Here is a 21,728-nt window from a genome sequence, read left to right on the forward strand (position 1 = left end):
GTGGGCGAGTGGAACTCACCGTGCAGCAACCTCATCGTGGTGAGTTCTGGGTTAAATGAATATACGAAATAATATTAAATATGTGCATAATAGTTCAATATAAAAACCTTTTGTGCCGAATATTCATTCAAGAAAAAAGCTGCACAGTTTACAGCGCAAAAATAGTAAATAAATATGCATTGGTTAACCCTCTTTTATATTTTTGGTCCTGGGGGCCGGTTAAATATTTTTAGGTCAAAACGGCAAACAGGTGTATGTTCTAAACATACTATCAAAAGTTTTTTGAGAACATACACCTGTTTGCCGTTTTGACCTATTTAAAAGTGTGTACAAGTCTTGCAGTCTTTTCCAATTAAATATTTTTAGATCATGATGAAAATTTTTTAACAGGATAGTAGCATTGATATAATTATCTTAGACACTAGCCCGCTCCAAAAATAAAGAAAAAAAAATAATTTTTTTAGGCCCCGGGGGCCCGGTCAAAAATAATTTAATTCGGCCTATGTTTGGTACACAGTATTAGGACTACCATACACAACTTTTTTTTACTAGCCCGTTTAAAATTTCCCCAAAAAATTTTTTTTGCCCTTTTTCGGCCCGGCCTATTGAGGAGGGAAGATGGGTAGAAGGGAAGAACCAATAACGAAATAATGGCCTTGTACAAAGAACCTACTTTTAATAGGTTCTTACTTTCTTACTCCGTGGCGTTACAACGCTTCGTGGGTTTTAGCCGACTTGACAACATGCCTTCACTGTTTTCTGTCTTGAGCAACCTCCATCCAATTCTCCACGCCCTTAGTGCTTAGGTCTCCTGTTATATTATCTCGCCACCGGAGTCGAGGGCGTCTGCATGGTCTCCTTCCAGTTGGGACTTCCTCCCACACCAATCTTACTGTTCTTTGGTCAGAAAGTCTTCTGAGTGTCCTGCCCATTGGAGTCTTCTAGACTTTATGTCTTTTATGATGTTGGCGTCTGGGTAAAGTTCTTCGAGCTCTTTGTTAGTTCTTATCCTATATTGCCCTGATAGTCCAGTCGGGTTAGACGAATAACAGGCCTAACCTTGCATTAGGAGCTGCCCCAAATTTTATTTTTTTAATCTTTAGGGAGGGTCAATATTAGTATAAATTTAAAATCTCGATTGAATTCCACCCTTGCGTTAGCCGCCATCTTGATTTTAAACGAGAACCGTTTTTGCTCAATATCTCCGCCATTTTCAATTTTTTGACAAAAAGTGTGGAAACTGAAATTGTTGAAAATGTGATTTTCTATAATTTCACTAATTATAATTTTTTTCGTGCGGTCGATATTTTCCGAGTTATGAGGGGAAAATCGTGAGAGTTGGAGCATAATTATTGAATTATTGAATTGTCACGTTTATTATTAGTTTTACACAAATATGTACCTATAAAAAAATGAAGAGAATTAAATTATACACAATTTTGATCTCTTGCATTTTTTTGCTAAAATTAATATTTAAGGTAGTACGTATGCGGTAATGGCGGGAGCGTAAGACCGGATTGATTTTATAGCAATTGTTTTTGTTCAATATGTACGCCATTTTCAACTAAAATTTTTCAAAATAAATTTTCCTACAATTTCTTTTTACAATTTTTTTCACGCGGTTGATATTTTCCGAGTTACATGGGAAAATAATAAAAAGTGGCGGGGGAAGCATAATTATTGAATTGAATTTTGTTTCCGAGCTGCCCCAAATTTTATAATTCTATCCTTTAGCAGAGATCAATAGTAGTGTAAATTTAAAATCTCGACTGAATTCCGCGGTTGCATTACCCGCCATATTGATTTAAATGAGAACTGTTGTTGCTTAATATCTCCGCCATTTTCAACTTTTCAACCTAAATGGTGGGAAAGAAAATTGTTGGAAATGCAATTTCCTACAATTCCTTTGGCACCATTTTTTTATACGATCAATATTCTCCGAGTTAAGGGGGAAAATAATGGAAGCGGAGGGGAAGCATAATTATTGAATTGTCTCATTTATTATTAATTTTACGACATAATTTTACATAAACAAAAATAAAGCAAATTATATTTTATACAATTTTTGAAACTTCCAATGAAACATCAACCAAACTAAGTATATAAAAGACATAAAAACATTATATGCATTAAGTTCACTTAATTTTATTAACTAGCGGGTTTGATTGGTTGAATTTGTCTGTCGATATTTTAAGTTTTATGTCCGCTAATATATTGTGATGTTTCAACAAGTTTTTTTTTAATTTTGGACCCTGTTGGGGGGAATTTTCCCATTTCCCTCTTGTAGACCCGCCACTGGTTCTCTCGAAAAATTGTAGTAAATCGTAATTGCAACAATTTCAGTTCTTACACTTTTTGTCGAAAAGTTGAAAATGGCGGAGATATTGAACAAGAACAATTGCTACAAAATCAATCAGGTCTTACGCTCGCACTTTTACCACATACGTACTACCTTAAATATTGATTTTATCAAAAAAATGTACGGCATAAAAATTGTACAAAATTTAATTCTCTTCCTTTTTGTGGAGGTATATATTTGTTGTAAAACTAATAATAAACGAGATAATTCAATAATTCAATAATTATGCTACAACTGTCACTATTTTCCCCTCATGACTCGGAAAATATCGACCGCACGAAAAGAATTATAATAATAAAGGAAACTATAGAAAATCGCATTTTCAACAATTTCAGTTTCTACACTTTTTGTCAAAAAATTGAAAATGGCGGAGATATTGAGCAAAAACGGTTCTCAATTAAAATCAAGATGGCGGCTAACGCAACGGCGGAATTCAGTCGAGATTTTAAATTTTTACTTATATTGACCCTCTCTAAATATTAAAAAAAATAAAATTTGGGGCAGCTCCTAATGCAAGGTCAAATGCTATCCCGACTGGGCTATGATGATTCATCCAGAAGAGGACCAAAGATCTTCCTTAGGATTTTTCTTTCCCGAACACATAGTCTCTCTTCGTTTGCCTTTGTTATCGTCCACGTTTCGCTTCCATACATCACAACGGGTCGTATGATTGTTTTATAGACTTGTATCTTCGTACGTCTTGTTAGTTGTTTGGATTTTATAAGGTTTTGGAGGGCATAAAGACATCTGCTGCAGGCTTGTGTCCTATTGTTTATTTCTTGTGATCCGTTATTTTTTTCAGTTATTGTTGTTCCAAGATACTTGAATTCTCTAACGCTCTCAAAGTTAAAGTCATCGATGGTGATGTTCTGTCCGATTCTGTCTCTGCTTTGTTTATTGCGGCTCATATACATATATTTCGTCTTGTTTTCGTTGATTTGGAGCCCCATCGCCTCTGCTTTCTTCTCGAACCTCACGAAAGTCTCCTTCATCCTTAATCGTGTGTTTCCTATTAGATCGATATCGTCTGCAAATGCCAGTAGTAAGTTTGGTCCTTCTCGATGAAAAAATACTGTATTAGGTTTTCGATTCTTGCACTTCTGATTATGCGCTCCAGAGCTAAGTTGAAGAATTGTGGTGAAAGTGCATCTCTTTTAGTAGGTGCGTCAAGGTACAAAGAATAAGATAGTTGGGACCTGTAAATATAATGACAGTGAACAGGATGCACAAACTAGTGATGACCAAAAAACTAATCGGTTCAAAAAGAAGAGGTAGATCCAGAATGAGGTGGTGGATTAATAAAGTGGAGGAAGACCTAAAACACGTGAAGGCGAGGGACTGAAAAAAAGTACAAAATAAAAGTTAATAAAAAATATTGTTCATTAGGTCTTTAAGAGTAGTGAAGGATTTTGTTTATACTTAAATTTAAATTTTGTTTAAAATACTTTTAATTATCAAATCGTAGGATTATGTTTTATAAAATAGCCCTAGCTCTTAACCCGGCATCCGACAGGTGAACTTTTTTGCCACTAACACACAGGTTAGGTATGACAAACCCCAGCAATTAAAATAGTTAAAGAATCTCAAAAAATATATTTACGTTTAGTTTTCTGTGATATGTGGAACGTCAACATCTTGAAGCTGGTCAGGATAGTCACTATTTACACTAACATTGTCTATTTCTTCACTTACTTCCGAATCACTCTTGTCAATACATTCGTCACTGTCTGCTTCATGATATTAAACGCTTTTCTATAGTTCAATAGTTTGCGTCAAATTTTTAGACGTTAATTTGACTGCCTTTTCTTCAATGCAATTGAATGAAAATTTGCGGCCATATGCATTCGCGGGAACAATACACGAATAGTCAGTCAAACAATTTTTTTGTGTTTATTAATTGTTTAAATAAAAAAAACAATTTTAATGGAAATGCTTAAATTCTCTTGTTTTTTACAATGTAGAAATTTGAAACTTTTACGGATTGTAGCTAGTGATATGAACTATACATAATTTCACTTTTTACGTTAATTGTTTACGTTATGCTTCATAAATAAACAATAAAATTTCAAATTTTGAACGCTCATATATTTGTTGATATAAAAATCGGCGCTTATTTGTGTCAAATTTCAAAACGATACGAAACAAAACTTTAACCAAAACTCGAATTCAAAAAAATTTCTGTTTTTATCGTAGTCTGAGAAAAACCACCGGTAGAGACATTTTGTGCTACAATTAACATTAGAATTCGTTTTGGCGTATTAATTAATTAAACGCTTTTCTTTAGTTCAATCGTTTGGGTCAAATCTTTGGACGTTAATTTTACTGCCTTTTCTTCAATGCAAACGAATAAAAATTTGCAGACATATGCATTCGCGGGAACAATTCACGAATAGTCAATAATTTTTTTTTATGTTTATTAATTTTTTAAATGAACAAAAAACGATTTTAACGGAAAATGCTTAAATTATCTTGTTTTTTACAATGAAGAAACTTGAAACTTGTACAGATTGTAGCTAATTATTAGAACTATACATAATTTTACTTTTTACGTTAATTGTTTACGTTATGCTTCATAAATAAACAATAAAATTTCAAATTGTTTGCGAATTCCGACTATTTTTCATGTTTGTACATCATATGTTTTATACATATTTTAATAAACATGACGATATGTTTTAATGTTTGAAAAGTGTAAGACTAAAAAGTAAAAAATAAAAAATATAAAAAAATTTTTAAGAAACGCTTTTCTTTAGTTACGAGTGAATAAAATTAAAAATATTATAAAAAAAATCAACTAAAAAGCAAAAAATAAAACAAAAATTGAAAAAAATCTAACACATTCGTTAAAGAAAAGCGTAGGACGAAAACCGTTTACTCGATGAAGATGCGCCACGGTTTTCTTTGACGAATGTGTTAGATTTTTTTCAATTTTTTTTTATTTTTTGTTTTTTGGTTGATTTTTTAAAAATATTTTTAATTTTAGTCACTCGTAACTAAAGAAAAGCGTTTCTTAAAAATTTTTTGGTCATATTTTTTTATTCATTTTAGCTTAGACTAATAAAAACATATGTGAAATCTGTAATAAGTATTATTCACTTACCTATACTTACTTATTTATAGGTGTAAAACAAAATAAAGACAATTCTGCAGAAAGTAGAAAATTCGACTCGTGGAATGTGACCACTTTCAATCCAAATGTACTTGCTGAAACTAAACACATGACTAAAAACTATGTGTCACCGCATAGATGAATATACAATAGAAAGATATCTAGCCGCTATTTCCACTACGAGTACATGCCAATTTTCCTTATGTTTTAGGCGCTTCAACATTGTTGGGGTGTACTACACCCCACCTGTCAGACGTCGGGTTAACTGCCTGTTGTTTGTATAAATAAATTAAGCTTTTTTAATAATTATCTAAAATAACTATTACCTTTTTTTTGAAGGTTTTAACCACCCTGCTTAATACACTGATCCAATATAGTATAAAATAACTCTTAAATCTAAGATAGAATCTTCTTATTCGCCAAACTTCTGTCGACGTAAGGAGATTCGTCACTATACATAAAACTGAATATGCTCTCTGCTGCTTGAGTATAACGATCAGATCAGATCGAATGAACTTCCATATTTCTCGAATAAGTGCATATCCCGAGGGTGTATTTTTGATATCGCGTTTAGACTTATCGTAAAATCGAACCAATTTACCAGGAACGTTCTTCCATAATAGTAGTTTTACGACAATATTTTGTTTTGACGATAAATCCTGATAAATTGACTTTAGGTTCGTTTTACAAATACTGGATCAATTTGTAATTTACCGCTGCAGTATACTAATAGTTTTGAAGTTTTGAAGCTATAATATAAAGAATGCAATTACTCGATCTGTATATTATGATATATATTTACATTCACGTAAAGTCAAAAGAGAGAGATCAAAACAAATTTAATAAACAGCTACCAGTAGAGATTAATAACTGTCAATAATTAAACTATTTTCCATATTAGTCCAGGAACCGAAGCTTTTCAGCCCGCAATTTTTACAGAATGGATCGATTTGCTTGAAAATTTGAGAATAAGTAGTGATCAGTCCAACGATAAAAATCTATATGATGCTAAAAGACTCTTTTATTATGGGGGTGGTTGCCACCCATCTCGGGGGTGGAAATTTTTATTACATTTGACCGCAAAAGCTGATAAAAAATAATAGTTTTTGACTATTTCGCTATCAAAAGTGTTAGTTTTAATATCGAAAAAATCAATGTTTTTCGATAATACTCATTTACGATTCACTCAATATTTGCCGTACAAACAATTTTTTCAAACCTAATTCTTGGGAATAAAATAACCTACAATTTTATAATTAAACATTTTTTCGTATCTCTGATGCTAATCTTTCTATTCTCAAGAAAATTGCATTTTTTACCAAACTACAAAAATTCGTTATTCGCTTTTAACTCCAGTTTTTTAAAAACTAATCATTCTAAGCCAGTCAAACTTCTAGAATCTATTAATAATAAATAAATAGAGACGAATGAATAAGGTCAATGAATTAAAACGCCGCTAACATACATTATTATGCTTCCAATTGGATTTCTCCTTTTTTTTTCAAAAAATATATTGATTTTTTAACCGTAACTTTTTTATTTTTTATCTTAGAAAGTCTGTTAAAAAAGAATTTTGTAGGCTTTTACAAGATTTATAAGCCTATTAATATTAAATATTTTTAAAATCCTTGGGCGCAAAAAGAGGTGACCGCGAAAAGAGGTGAGGGTTGGTAAAGGTGGTTTTTGCATGTCATTACAAGTGTTAATCGTCAATAGCTCACTCAATTTTTGTCGTAGAAAAAATTATTGCAAACCATGTTCTTGGGAATTAAGTTAGCTACAGTTTTATATCTAAACATTTTTTCGTCTCTCTGATGCTAATCTTTCTATTCTGAAGATAAAGCCATTTTTTTCCAAACTACAAAAATTCGTCATTCGCTTTTAACTCCATTTTTGTAAAAACTAATCATTCTAAGCCGGTCAAACTTCTAGAACCTATTAATAATTCATAAATAAAGAAGACCAAATAAGGTCAATGACTAATTTTAATTAGGGTGGTAATTAGGAGATTGCTTCTGACCACTTTTTCGCTGAAAAAAAATAGGGACTGACATTATTTTCAATATAAGTCACTTAATTTTTGAGCTGGAGACTTTTTTATTTCTGGAGATAGATATTTTTAAATACTTTAAATCAGTTTGAACAAATTATCCTCGAAATCTGCATAGTTTTCCCGTCTTTAGACTTTGAAACTACAATATTTAGCATTTGATGAAGAAGAGCTAACATATAATTAGACTTAGGCAAATATGCAAATAAAAAGGTATGAAATATGCAGTATTTTACCCAAAAATATGCATGTTTATCTAGAAAATATGCACAAATATTTTTTTTTTAATATTTGCAATATCTTCTTCTTCTTCTTCTTTAAGTACCTAATCGGAGGTTGGATATCATCATCACTACCTTTACTCTATCTACCGCTGCTCTGATTAGAACTGCATTTAAACCAGTCACAATATCTTCACCTGTTGTATTAATTAACATGTACCTATGTATTTTACAAACGAAGCTTATGTAATTAAATATTCACGTATTTTAACAAATAAATGATATTATTTTGAATTGTAGCAATAAATTATCAAATGCTGTTCAAACGGTTTATTGTCGGCATTTTCAAAGCACAATAATTATTCACAATTACAAAGACATGTGTTCAGGGCTTATTTTACAACAAAAGTAAAATGGACCGCCAAAATAAAAATTTTTACCTAGAGATATAAACTGGCAGAATTTCGAACCTTTTGTTTAAATGACAAAACTATGTATAACTGCTGTCTTTTAATAGTTACTGCATTCGGATACCACGAGATTAAAAAACAAAATTAAAAATATTGAGATTTTCATGCCATTTGTTTTATGAATATAAAAATATATGTATAGTTACAACCAAAATTTCAAACTATATGCATTTTATGCACACTTATTTAAAAATAAGCAAAATTGGACATTTTTACATTTATTAAGCATAATATGCGAAATATGCAATTTGCATATTTGCCTAAGAAGTCTACATATAATAAAGTATTATAGCTCGATTACTATTGGTCTTAAAGAAAACTAAAAAAGACGGTTTTGTTTATTTTTTAAAATGTACAATTTTGTTAAGTAAACTTGTTTTGATAAAACGAAAATTTTAGAGTTACTAGCAGAAAACTTATTATAAAATCATTGATTTTTTGATATAAAACTAACGCTTTCGTTAGAAAATAAATCGAAAACTATTAAGTTCATCAAAAAAATGTATAGAACGTTTTTTGCTTAGAATGAATGTTTTTACTAACTTTTGCGGTGAACATATAATAAAATTTCCACCCCCCAGATGGGGTGGCAACCACCCCCATGGTAAAAGTGCCTTTCAGCATAATATAGATTTTGATCCTTGGACTATCCACTATTTATTCCCAAATTTTCAAGCAAATTGATCCGTTCTGTAAAAATTGCGAGGTTTTGTCCTATTTTAAGCTTCACTACTTGGAATATAATATGCAGTGAGGGGCTAATTATGGAACAGATTCATTTTTTCAATACTAGAAAAATTTAAGTTTATTCAATTGTCAATCTAGTGATTGTATCTCTGATTGTTATTCCTGACATTAACTTTATCATCTAATTTCTAGGCCTTACGTTACCCGTTGTTTGACTTTCAGCATCGTCATTGGCTCTATAAGCCATGGTGGCTCTTGGCCTGCTCTAGAATCAGCTTCAAGTATTTCCTATCCTTCGCATTGGTTTTCCAATTTCGCACTCTTAATACTGGTAAGTCGTCCTCCAGCTGGTTCCTAAATCGTGCTCTGGGTCTGCCTCTTCTCCTTAATTCATCCGGTCTTTGGTTATAAATATGTTTTGACGGTTCCATCTAATCCATTCTCTCTAATTCGTTTTCCTGCACGCCTTTATAAATATGTCTGACGACGATTCAAAACAGCCTGAACCTTCTTCATCACTTTCTGTTGTCATCCACGTTTCTGACGCGTAAGTGAGGACGAGCTTGATTAGCTTTCTCTATATCAATATTTTCGTTCTTTTTGTGATGATATTTGAGGTTAAAACTTTCTTTAATCTATAGTATGCTCTATTTTTTAAATATATACGGCTGTTAATTTATGCAGTTAGTTTGGATGGTTTGTGGGCCTAGATTTATAAACTCTTTTACTCCTTTAATAGTATATATCCAAACCATTAGATCTTAATTTTTTTTTCAGATTTACTAAGTAAGATTTACTTAGATATTGTTTGTGGATTTCATATACTTAGTTTTATTAGTATTAATATCTAGCCTCATTCTATGTAGTGCTGCTTCCTAGGCCGTAAAAGATTCGACCAGTTCCGTCTTTCTTCTTGCTATGACATCAGTGTCATCTGCTCTAACTGTACCCGTATCAATGACCATAAGCTGTGGGTGGAAACATTTTGTGGTATTATTTCAAATTATATTCATTATTTATTAGATAATTTTATAATAAAATAATTCAATATGTCTGCTTAGAGAAATTAGTTAATAAAATTTTATGTAATGTTTTTTTTGTCAGATAGGCCAATAGACTCAGATGGGCAGGGCATGGGATACGTAAAAACGACAATCGCCCTATAAACAATATGCTCTGGGAAAGGCCGGATGGAAGAATTTTTTTGCAATAGTGGAATGTTCTTTACAGACAAAATGTTTACATTTATCGCATCTCGGTATGAATTTTCCGTCGGTTGATCGACTGCAAATTTTACATCTGCCACGTTTCCTGGGATTTTCTGTTGGCTCTGCATCTTCAGAATTTTCTGAAAATTTATTTTGTTAGTACCATATCTGGGCTGTTTGATTGTGTCTATGTAAACCTTCACGCGGTCGGGATTATATAAAGAGTATAACTACCTCAAGGGACAAATCTTGAAGCAGGATCCTCCTTCGAAAATTCCTTTTTCGTAGTCTTCATATTTATCTATGTACCGGGCAAATGCAACAGGCAGAGTATAAACATAGATTTTGATAATACGAAGTGCAAAGTTACTCAGAATTCCACATAATAGACGACATTTACTTCATATTATAAAAATCGAACCCAAATTCAGAAAGTAGTTTTTATTCTTAAAATATAGGGAATTTTTTTATCACAAAATATGAGGGTCTTTAGAACGATATTAAAGTCAAATAAAAAAATATCGAGTTAGAAATTGAAAATATTTCTGAATTTGTTAAATAAAAGCATACACGGGGGTCAAAATTTACCTCACTTGGTCATCCGAAGGTTAGATGACTCCAATTAGTCCGTTCATTAACGGTAAAATATTGCAAAACCTCTAAATTTTAAAGAACCGCTTGGATTGACATGAAATTTGGCATGCACATAGCTAACAAGTCAAAGAAAAAAAGTGATATTGTGCCGATATGTGCTTTTGCCCCGGGGGTGCTTTTCACCCCCTCTTGAGGGTGAAAAAGTATTCGTCCAAAGTAAGTCCGGAAATTGATAAACTGATTAATTTTAAGTAACTTTTGTTCTATAGAGTTTTTTCACTAAGTCAGTACTTTTCGAGTTATTTGCCAGTGAATATGTTCATTTTTTCAACAAAATAACCACACATTTAGACGGTTTTTTGCAAATATTTCAAATAGTACGTATTTTGTCGAAAAAACATTCGTAGCAGAAATATATAGCCTGTAAAAAATTTAAAAAAATGGTGTATGTCACGTTTCTATACCTAGTAGAAGCAAAGTTATAGCTAATTAAAAATAGGTTTATATTCGTCAAATTCTAAATGGAATACTTTAACGTGAAATAACTAAAAATGAAGCACATTTCGGGGAAAACTCATTACAACTTATTTAAAGCGTTAAAAGCTTCATTTTTGTTTAAAAAAATTTTTTCTAGCATCAAAAGTAAACAAGTTACGCTCAAAATAAAGTTAGTCCCTTTTTTTTTGGTAAAAAAATTGGGAAAATCACCCCCTAATTAGTATCTCAAATGAACTTAATCGTTACGACTTCACAAGTTTCTTGACCCGTGTATGTATTGTTTATATGATCTGTAAGTTTCATCGGTTCAAAGTCCTTAGTTTTGAAAGGGCGGTAGTTAAAAGGGGTTGAACGAGTCGCTCATCACGAATGTATGCAAATTTAGAAACACCACATCTCAATTAATTTTTGTCTAACAGGAAAACAAAAAATACATGATATTCAGAAAAGCAATGCTGACTTTTTTGTTTTTCAAGATTTTTGGTATGTCTAACAATTTTTAAGTTATTTTGAAAAAAAAACATATTTTTCAAAATTAAAATTTTTAAAAATTTTACATTAAAACCAAATTTTTTCCAAAATAAGCACTTTCAATCGATGAAACTTACAGATCATATAAACACAACATAAGTAAAATAATTTGTGGGGCGGTAACGATTAATTTCATTTAAGTTGCTAATTAGGGGGTGGTTTTCCCGATTTTTTTTGCCAAAACAAAGGCGAACAACTTTATTTTGAGCATACCTTGCTTAAATTTAATGCTAGAAACTTTTTATAAAAACATAAATAAAGCTTTTTTAAACACTTTAAAAAAGTTATAATGGGTTTTCCCCAAAAAGTGCTTAATTTTTTTGGATATTTCACTTCGAAATATTCTATTTAAAATTTGGTGAATATGAATATATTTTTCATTGGCTATAAGTCTTGTTTTACGAGGTCCAGAGACCTAATGCGTACACCATTTTTTTTTTACTTTTTTATATGCTATATTTTTGCTAAGAACGTTTTTTCTACAAAATACTTACTTTTTGAGTTATTTGCGAAAAACCGTCTAAAAATGTAGTTATTTTGTTGAAAAATGAACATATTCACTCGCAAATAACTCAAAAAGTGTTGACTTGGCGAAAAAGCTCTATAGAACAAAAGTAACTTAAAATTAGTCAGTTTATTCATTTCCGGACTTATTTTGGACTTATATTTTTTCACCCCCAAGAGGGGGTGAAAGCCACCCCCAGGGCAAAAGCACACATCGGCACAATATCACTTTTTTTCTTTGACATGTAAAGTATGCGTATGTAAAATTTCATGTCAATCCAAGCGGTTCTTTAAAATTTAGAGCAAAAACCGTGAAAGAATGGACTAAATTAACTTAATACATGAAGAAGGGCCTATTTTGCTTAGTATAGCGTTAATTAAAAATAATAAATATGTCTTAGAATTAGACATTTTAACATTTATTTTAGAGTTTTTTAGAAATATAACCGAAGAGTTTAAATTAAAGGGGATTATTGAGTTCTGTTTAATAAAAAAGACACCTAAAAATAAATAAAAACTACACCCAACAAGCTATTCCAAGACGCCAATCCAGTCCTGGACATAAACCTAAAACTCTGTCGGATAAATCCATCAGGAGGATGAACAAAAATATAAAAAGTTTGTGAGTGGTAATAAAGATCGTTAAAGTCAAACCAGGGGTAAGGTAAGGCCTAGAAATTAGAAGATAAAGTTAATGTCAGGAATAAAATCAGAGATAAAATGCTATTTTCTTGGCGAAATAAAATTATACCAACCGCGAAAACTTTTGCGCTAAAAAAGATAAACAAGAGTAATTCTGTTAAGTATTCGGGGTTTAAAAATATTTAGGTCGTGAGGTAAATAAAGGTGGTACATTATGTAGTTGATGTTTATTAAGGAAATATAACAAAATTTTGGTAATTTTGTAATAGTCCAGGTTTTGAGGCTACTCCAGTAGGAAAAATGTTTCTGATGCTATTTCTTTGCGGATTTCATCTCAAAAATGTCCCCTTTAACCTTCCGCCGGTAACGTGAATTCTTGTAACATAGTTGGTAACGTCGGTCTACGACACCGACTTTTTTAATAATGAATATCTTAGGTTGTGATTTTGTGTTAACATTTTGATGTGACTAAATGTTTAATATAACTGTATTTAAATAACAATATAGTAAGAAATGATCAATATTTATTTATATTCGGGAAAAAAAAGCACATTAAAAAAAGTGGCTTCTTTTAGATACTAACATAATTGACAAACAATTTACAAAAACATGTCAAGTTTTTGAATACAAAATATCAACAAACATATCGACAAGGGTTGAAATGTCACAAAAAAAATAAAATTATTCAACAAATGTCCAACACAAACTGAAATTATTGTCCGTTTGTTTCCTCACTTTTTTATACACTCCACTGCACCGCGCTGTACGGTTCTGGTTCGGAATTAGCAACAATTTCGTCAAAAGGTGTTGCAACCTGATGTGTTCTCTTTAATAATCAATATTCATATACAACTCCTAAAATTAACATCTATTATTTAAACTGACTATGGACCAAAAACGACAAAAACTTACCGTTAAGTATAACATAAATGGTAACCTCGGTCTCTCACACCGTCAGGTCAAATAACATATGAACTATCCACACTTGGCCACAGATTTTTCAAAACTAAATAGTGTGATGAGAATTTGAAAGCTACCTGGTCGCGGGGACAAAAAAGAATGCGCATTTGAGTTTTACCGCGAAAAATCCGCTACGTCGGTGTCAGGGACCGTACGTTACCACTCGAAGGTTAAACAAACCAGAAGGATTTCGGGCGAAATTTTTTAAACAATTTTGTTATCTACATATTCCAAAAATCACCTTTTTTGCTCCAGAATCCAAAATCAATCAACAAAAACGGGTCATTTTAAGCAAAAGGCCTGTTGTCGTTTTTCTCAAACGTTAAAAGTTCTCGAGTTATTAGCGATTTCATATAATATCTGAAAAATGCGAAAATATGAATTTTTGAGGCTTCAAACCTCATATGTAAATTATTATTTTCGATATTGCCAAATGCTAAAATTGATGTTTAAATAATTAATTTCAAAATTCTGAAGAGCAATCGGGACTTAATTTAATTTAGACCGTTGTTTTTATTTGTTAGTTCTTAAACAATAATAAATAAAAAAATTTATTTACATAAAGTACCTCGACAACTATGACCATTGGTACAAGAACACTAACATTAGATACATAGTTAAATAACGAAAACATATAATAATTATATAACTTTAACTAATTAATGCCTATGATAATAACTCTTCTTGTAGAGCTGAGTGGTTTTTAAAACGATAACGTTTTCATGATCTCTGTAGGGTTGTTGAGCACTTCTTTAACAGTAGGTTTCATATCAAGTAATATATACAGGTTGGTGAATGAGTTACATTCGGTGAGGATGTGTTTCACAGTCAGGAAAACATTGCACTGGAGGCAAGTTGGACGAATTTCGGAGGAGATCAAGAAACCATGCGTAAGTTTGGTGCGGTTAATTCGGAGAATTCTAATACATTTTCCGTCAACCGTCATTAGACATTCCTAACTTTCTAAGTAAACGTTTTTCTAAATAAAGTATTTTACTTAAATAATTTTTATTTGCGTGTTTAAATACTTTTATATATTTTGAAACAAAAAATATGAAATGCCTTAAAATGTTTATCCTGATACTGATTCGTTAAATTGAAAAACATAATTTCATTTATAACTGTAATACCAGTAGTTTCCACGTTAACAAAAATAAACAGCATAATTTAATTTGGACGTTACGAATTGTCCTTTTATTTACGAACTTGTATAGTTACCAACTGTCGCCGTTACGAACTGTAGCTGTTACGAATCGTCCGTTACCAATTGTCCAGTTACGAACTGTTGCGTTACGAGATGTCATGGAACCATATTACACATACAGTGCGCTGGAATAAGTGTAACCCACCCATATTAATCCCATTCAGCATTATTTAAACTACTACCTGTTATAACAAATACTGTTCAATATTTATACAACATACATTTGATCATGTCTATTTTTGTTCCAGGTCGAGTCTCGCGGGACGCCGAATTTTTAAATCGCAACGTATCGAGTCCCTCACCTTCGTCATCTCCGGCTCCGCTGACCTACGAGTACTTCGGAAACGACATACGCTACACCGCCGATGGATATCCAGTCAAAGCGCTGAATAAATGTCAACAAGCAGTGATCATCTCGTCCGATCCAGCGGCGCATACATCATGCGAGCCTGGAAACTCTGGCAAAGGGGAAGCTGGTGCGATTGTGGCCCCTTGTGGCCAGGAAGCTTAATCCCCTGTTTACGTTAGTAGTCCAGTCGGTATAGCATTTGACGTTGCATGGTGAGCTGTCCAAAGATTTATTTTTCTAATCTTTAGGGGGGTCAATAATAGTGTATAGAAGAAACGGAATTCGGTCAGAAATTCTAGTAGCTGGTTTAAAGATAAGCACTTGCCGGTATTTTAACATCCTATTCATTGTAAGTTAGTCATTTTAGAACATACAGTAAACACTTTTATGTTAGTACAGTTAAAATAATTAGATCAATGTTAAGATAGAGAAATTAAATTTTATTTTATTTTTAAGGATAATAAAAGAAATTTCGTTAGCGAAATCATATTAAAAATTAATCTGCAACATATTTGAAACAATATTTGGATAAAACATCCCATTTTTGTTGGTAAGAAGTTGATTAATTTTTCTGGACTAAATTACAGTTCTATTTATATCCGAGAAAACTTGGTCTTCACACAATGTTGCCAAACTGAATTTTATTAAAAGTGAATAAACATTTACAATTTCAAAGTAAGTTATCAATCAAAGTAACACAGAAAACTACAATAAATATCGTGCCCATACCACCAGATTAACAACAGGTGAAATACTTTATTTGGTTACACCTCCTGAGATTTTCAAAATTTATAAATCAGACAGGATGCCGAGGAAATTAAGATGAGAGAATTTTAAATAATTCACAACTCATCTCCTCAGCATGGTAAAAGTTCCAACAAGAAAGATTCCTTAATACTCCTACAAAAGAATAAATAAATTATAAATGTATAAACATTTTAAATTTTTTTGCAACACGAAAATCCAGCAGCTGCATAATACTCTGGTTAAATCGGAGAGTGCAGGAAGAGTCTATACCGGTTTCGGAGGTCTTTTCCCTCTCATCAGTAGTCCCATATCCGTATTATGCAGCTGCTGCAATTTCGTGTTGCAAAGAAATTGAAAATATTTATACATTTACAAATTCGTTTCAACCCGAAACTGCAGTCGTGTCATATTCTAGTTCAATCAGAGAGTACAGCAAGTAACTCTACCGGTAGAGTTAATTACTCTCTGTTTGAACTAGAAATACAATACGACTGCGGTTTTGGGTTGCAATGAAATTGAAAATATATATTTAAATTTAATTTATAGATTTACTCTCTTTGGAGGACTAAGGGAACCATTCTCGCTGTAAAATTCCCTCATCTTCCTATAGTCTTTGAATCCGCATGACTTCCATTTTTAGAAGCCTCGCATGGTGTAACCAGAGAAGATTTTCCATTGTTTTTAATCTGGTACGATATAAAATGGTATCTTTTATGTGATATTAAACTGAAAACTTAGAGAAATATAATTTCGCATAGTTTTGATATCTTTTATTTTCTGCTAAAATAAATAAATATTTAAGGTACTACGTATGCGGTAAATAGCGAGCGTAAGATGTGATTTTTTGCAGCATTGTTTTTGTTCCATATCTCCTTCATTTTCAACTTTTTGACAAAAATATTGGGAACTGAAATTGTGGCAAATGCGATTTTCTACAATTTATTTTTACGATTTTTTTTTGTACAGAAGATGTTTTTTGAGTTAGGGGGGAAAATAGTGGAAGGGGATGGGAAGCATAATTATTGAAATATACCTTTACAACATAATTGTACATAAAACAAAAAAAAAGAAAATTATATTTTATATATCCACGAGGAAAAACATTTCTGTAGTTGGCAGTATACAATATATTATAAAAAACGACTAAAATCCTTTATAAAGGGCACATTTGCTAAAATCCCTAAAAAGGGCTAGATAACAGAACTAGTTTTCGATTGGATGACCGACCATCATCAGTGCTTACGTGAGTCTAACATGCTAACCACCAAAATACAAAAATATATGTGTAAAAACCCTTTAAAATGGAGCCGTCATGGAAACATAGATAAAATATGTAAAAGTAAACATGGATATACAAAATATTCCATGTATTACGTACATTACTCCAGGTACCATTTGAGCCCAAAATTGACTTGTTCACATGTTAACTATATGATGGCAAGTGAGTTATGATTTTAACAAATATACCTTTTGTAAAGGATTTTAGTCGTTTTTTTTATATTCTATACATTTTTTACCAAAGTCAATATTTAAAATCTTACGCTAATCGCTTAAGGTTCGCTAATCGCTTGTATCTTGTTATGCTTGTCATAGACGTAGATCCTCAAATGTTGATTGTAGCACAAAAATATATTATAAAGGGATTGTAAAAAATTTAATTCTTTCCATATTTGTACTTGTGTGTCTAACCTCAAATATTACTTTTAGCCAACAAATAAAACAGATCAAAATTTTATAAAATAAAATTCATTTTTGTTTAGGTACAATTACATATTATGCAGTAGATAAAAGTATAATAATAAATGAGATATTTCAATAATTATGGTTCCCGTCCCCTTCCACTATTATTGTCCCCCATAACTTGGAAAATATTGACCGTACAAAAAAATTGTAAAGAAAAAATTGTAGGGAATCGTATTTACAACAATTTCAGTCATTACCATTTTTGTTGAAAAGTTGAGAAATTGAGTAAAAACCCCCATTTTGATTTTTCTTTAAGATTAAGATGACGGCTACCGCAAGAACGAAATTAGTCGCGATTTTAAATTTACACCACTATTGACCCCCTCTGGAAGTTAGAGTAATAAAATTCTGGCCAGCTGGCCATGCCAGGTTAGGCTTTTTTTCATCTAACCAGACTGAACTAAAAGGGGAAGCCGGTGCGATTGTGGCCCCTTGTGGCCAGGAAGCTTATTCCCCAGTTTACATTAGTTCGAAAACACGGACTGGGTTTTGACATAGTTTAAGTGATAATAACTTTTTAGGTACGAATACATACTGAATGAAACCGAAGCTACAATAGTGAATGTTTTAAGTTTGTTAAAAATCATATATAGCATGGACAAGAATAGCTCTAGTGCACTTTAGTGATATATTTAATTGAGTCTTAGTTTTGGTCAAACAGAATATTGGGTAAATAGAGATTTACAACAAAAAGTAAGGGTTTGTGCTTATTTTATATAATTAATCATAACAGACTGAAAACAAGGAGACAGATACGAAGTATGGTTACAATTATTATTCGATATTTTTCTGCTTATAAGCTGCTCAAACTAATATGCCGCTAAAATACACTAGATATAACAAGGACCTATTTATTCTATGTATGGATTTGATGTACTTTACCAACGGGATCTGACTTTATTGTTTTTAAGTAAAAAATCTTAAGTCTTAGACATTTCAAAGCTGCTACACCTATTAATAGTTTACACTAATTTATGATTAAAATAATATATATTATTGTTGTATTAAAAAACTAACAATATAATGACATATAAATAGAGCATAATATCACTCTATTCCTAATGTTCTATAAGAGAGATACAAACAGGAAAAGATACGCAGAAAATGGTCTCTTTAATAGTTTCAACATGTACTCCAACCACATGTTCAACATGTTTAACTACGTCTCTGCCACCAGATAACTGTTTGTATTTGTGGTGTATGTCATAATTTTACGTTCTCCTCCAAACACTATTTTCACAGGTGCCAGTGAGAATCTCTTTCAAGATGAAATATGAGTTCAAATACAAGTATCTAACTTAGTCCATATTTTCGATTCATTTATTACCACTGGAGTATACTCCGTCCCAAACACTTTTTTTCGTGCGTCATTAATTTTGACGTCATATATGATTTTAAGAATGACACCGACAGTTGTCAGAATATTTATATTTATTTAAACATCAATATTTTTTATACAAATATTTGCCAGAATATCAATAGATATTTAAAATAGTTTAATGTAAAATTAAATAAATATAATATCAAATTTCACTATTCATTGTCCGAATATACCAATGACATAAAATATTTATATTTACGTAGTTGACAAATTTCTAACCCAGAAATTACAATGGTCATTTTACCATTCGGTTATTTTTATGTAAAATTATCTTACTCGCCTCATTGATTGGTTATCTATTTAGAGTATTGTAATGGCCCACCAATTATACATATATGATTATAAATCGGTTTTAATATGCAAATACCCGTCAAGGAATACATAATTTTCTAAGTTCAATGTATAATAATCACAGAGGTACGTTTTTTTCTGTCGCTTCCAAGTGTAATGCTTTAGAGAGAATACGATAATCTGTGACGCACTGAAAAATGGGTTTGGGACTTAGTATACAGGGGAGCTAGAGCTCTTTGAAAATGGCGTCCTGTAATTATTTTTTCTTAAATACCTCCAGAACGCTTCAATTTATAAAAACGAATATCGGTGCGTATATTTATCTTCCAAAGATAAATCGACGCGTCAGTTTTGGGTAGGGCAACGGTTATTTTATCACATAACTTTTTTGTTTTTAACTTTTAAGCATTTTTTACACTGGATTATTAGTGTCAAAGTATGAGGCATTATAGTACTAAAAGGTACTCTTGCTTTATGTCAGTAGGATACACGGTTTTCTGGAAAAATCGATTTGAAAATTTTTTGTTTTTTGAATTTGAAAAAAAAATTTTAAAGATTAAAAAAACGGTGTGTTTTACCAACTTAAAGGAACAGTAACTTTTAGTACTAGAATGCCTCATAACTTAATCATCTAGAGTCAAAAATACTTAAAAATTAAAGACAAAAATGTTATGCGATAAAATAACCATTGACCTACCCAAAACGGACTCATATGACCCGTACTAGAAATTCGCAATTAATGAAATCGATTTATCTCTGAAATATAAATAAACGTACCAGTTGTCAGATTTCTAAATGGTTTATTTTGAAATTTTTTGGAAATTAAAAAAAAAAATTTCAAATCGATTTTTTTGGAAAACGGTGTATCCTATCTACTTAAAACAAGAGTAACTTTTAGTAGTAGAACACCTCAAAATTTACTAATCCGGAGTCAAAAATGCGTAAAAATTAAAGACAAAAAAGTTATGCGATAAAATAACTGTTTCCCTATCCAAAACGGACGCCTATGACCGGTACTAGAAATTCGCAAAGCATGAAATCCATTTATCTCTAGAAGATAAATATGTGTACCAATTTTCGTTTTTCTCAATAGAAGCGTTCTGGAGTTATTTAAGAAAAACTAATTACAAGACGCCATTTTCAAAGAGCTCTAGCTCCCTTAGGAAGCATTTTCGGAATAGGTGAATTGAGTTAAAATATCTTACAAATATCTGAGGAATATCCTGTCTTCCTTTGTCGGTAGAGTTTCTGGACACCCTGTATATGGGTTATGTATATTATTATTTTTGTTTTTTGGCTTAACTTTCCTACTTTTTGTGTGTCTTTTAGTCCAAAATAGCACTTATATTGCATTTATTTTAATGAATTTTATTTTATTTTTATTACTTATATAGAAAACACTTATGTATATGAAAACATTGTTTACAAGATCAGACCTAGAATTAATTATTATCAGATGTGTTTCCCTGTCTTGATGGCTGAAATAAACAAAAACAATATTGCTAAGTATGATCATATGATCAAAGAGAGAAAAATGCAATACTTGGGTCATATCTTCATAGGTGAAAGATATTAATTATTCTGTATCATATTAGAAGAAATATGGATCCGCAGAAATACATAGAAATACTGTATTTCACACAGCTTCAAAGGCACAATATTTGTCATTTGGATCGCCAACTTTCTAAAGGAAATAAGAAAAAAAATGTAAAAAAATTACTTAGTAAAACCCTTTAAAAAGGGTATATATTTTTTAAGAGTCTCTTAAACAGCTATATCACAACCACATATTGAATCACAGTTTTCGATCTGAAGAGATCATGATCTGTGCTAAAACAGGATTATAACATAACTAAGCCGTCAAAATGTAGGTTAAACCTCTTTAAAATGAGTACAATTAGGTAAAATTTACATTGTTATGTTTAATTATAATTAATATTTAAAACGATCCTAGATATAGCACCAGGAATCACAAGACCTCTCTGTTGAAAAATATTTGTGTTGTAGGGCAAAAGTTGTTGTCAGATCCCTGAAAGTAATTAATAACATTATCATTCCATAATATTTTATAAATTTTGTAAAAAAATTAATACTTTATATATGTTAGGATACAAATATAAGATAACACAATAAGAAAATAGACATTTTTATGTATTCTTAATAGACGGTTATGTAAATAA

General features: G+C 31.3%; 1 protein-coding gene across 1 annotated transcript in view; it reads left to right on the forward strand.

The window, feature by feature from the left end:
* LOC114336587 (leucine-rich repeat and immunoglobulin-like domain-containing nogo receptor-interacting protein 2) overlaps positions 1–20,486 on the forward strand; it is a 468,419-nt gene extending 447,933 nt beyond the window's left edge. The window contains exon 4 of the mRNA XM_050644621.1: positions 15,286–20,486. Coding sequence (XP_050500578.1) covers positions 15,286–15,548 — 263 coding nt within the window. The 3' untranslated portion in view covers positions 15,549–20,486. The remainder of the gene's footprint in view (positions 1–15,285) is intronic.
* The last annotated feature ends 1,242 nt before the right edge of the window (positions 20,487–21,728 follow it).

This window comes from Diabrotica virgifera, chromosome 1, assembly GCF_917563875.1.
Source record: "Diabrotica virgifera virgifera chromosome 1, PGI_DIABVI_V3a".
Classification (NCBI taxonomy): domain Eukaryota; kingdom Metazoa; phylum Arthropoda; class Insecta; order Coleoptera; family Chrysomelidae; genus Diabrotica; species Diabrotica virgifera.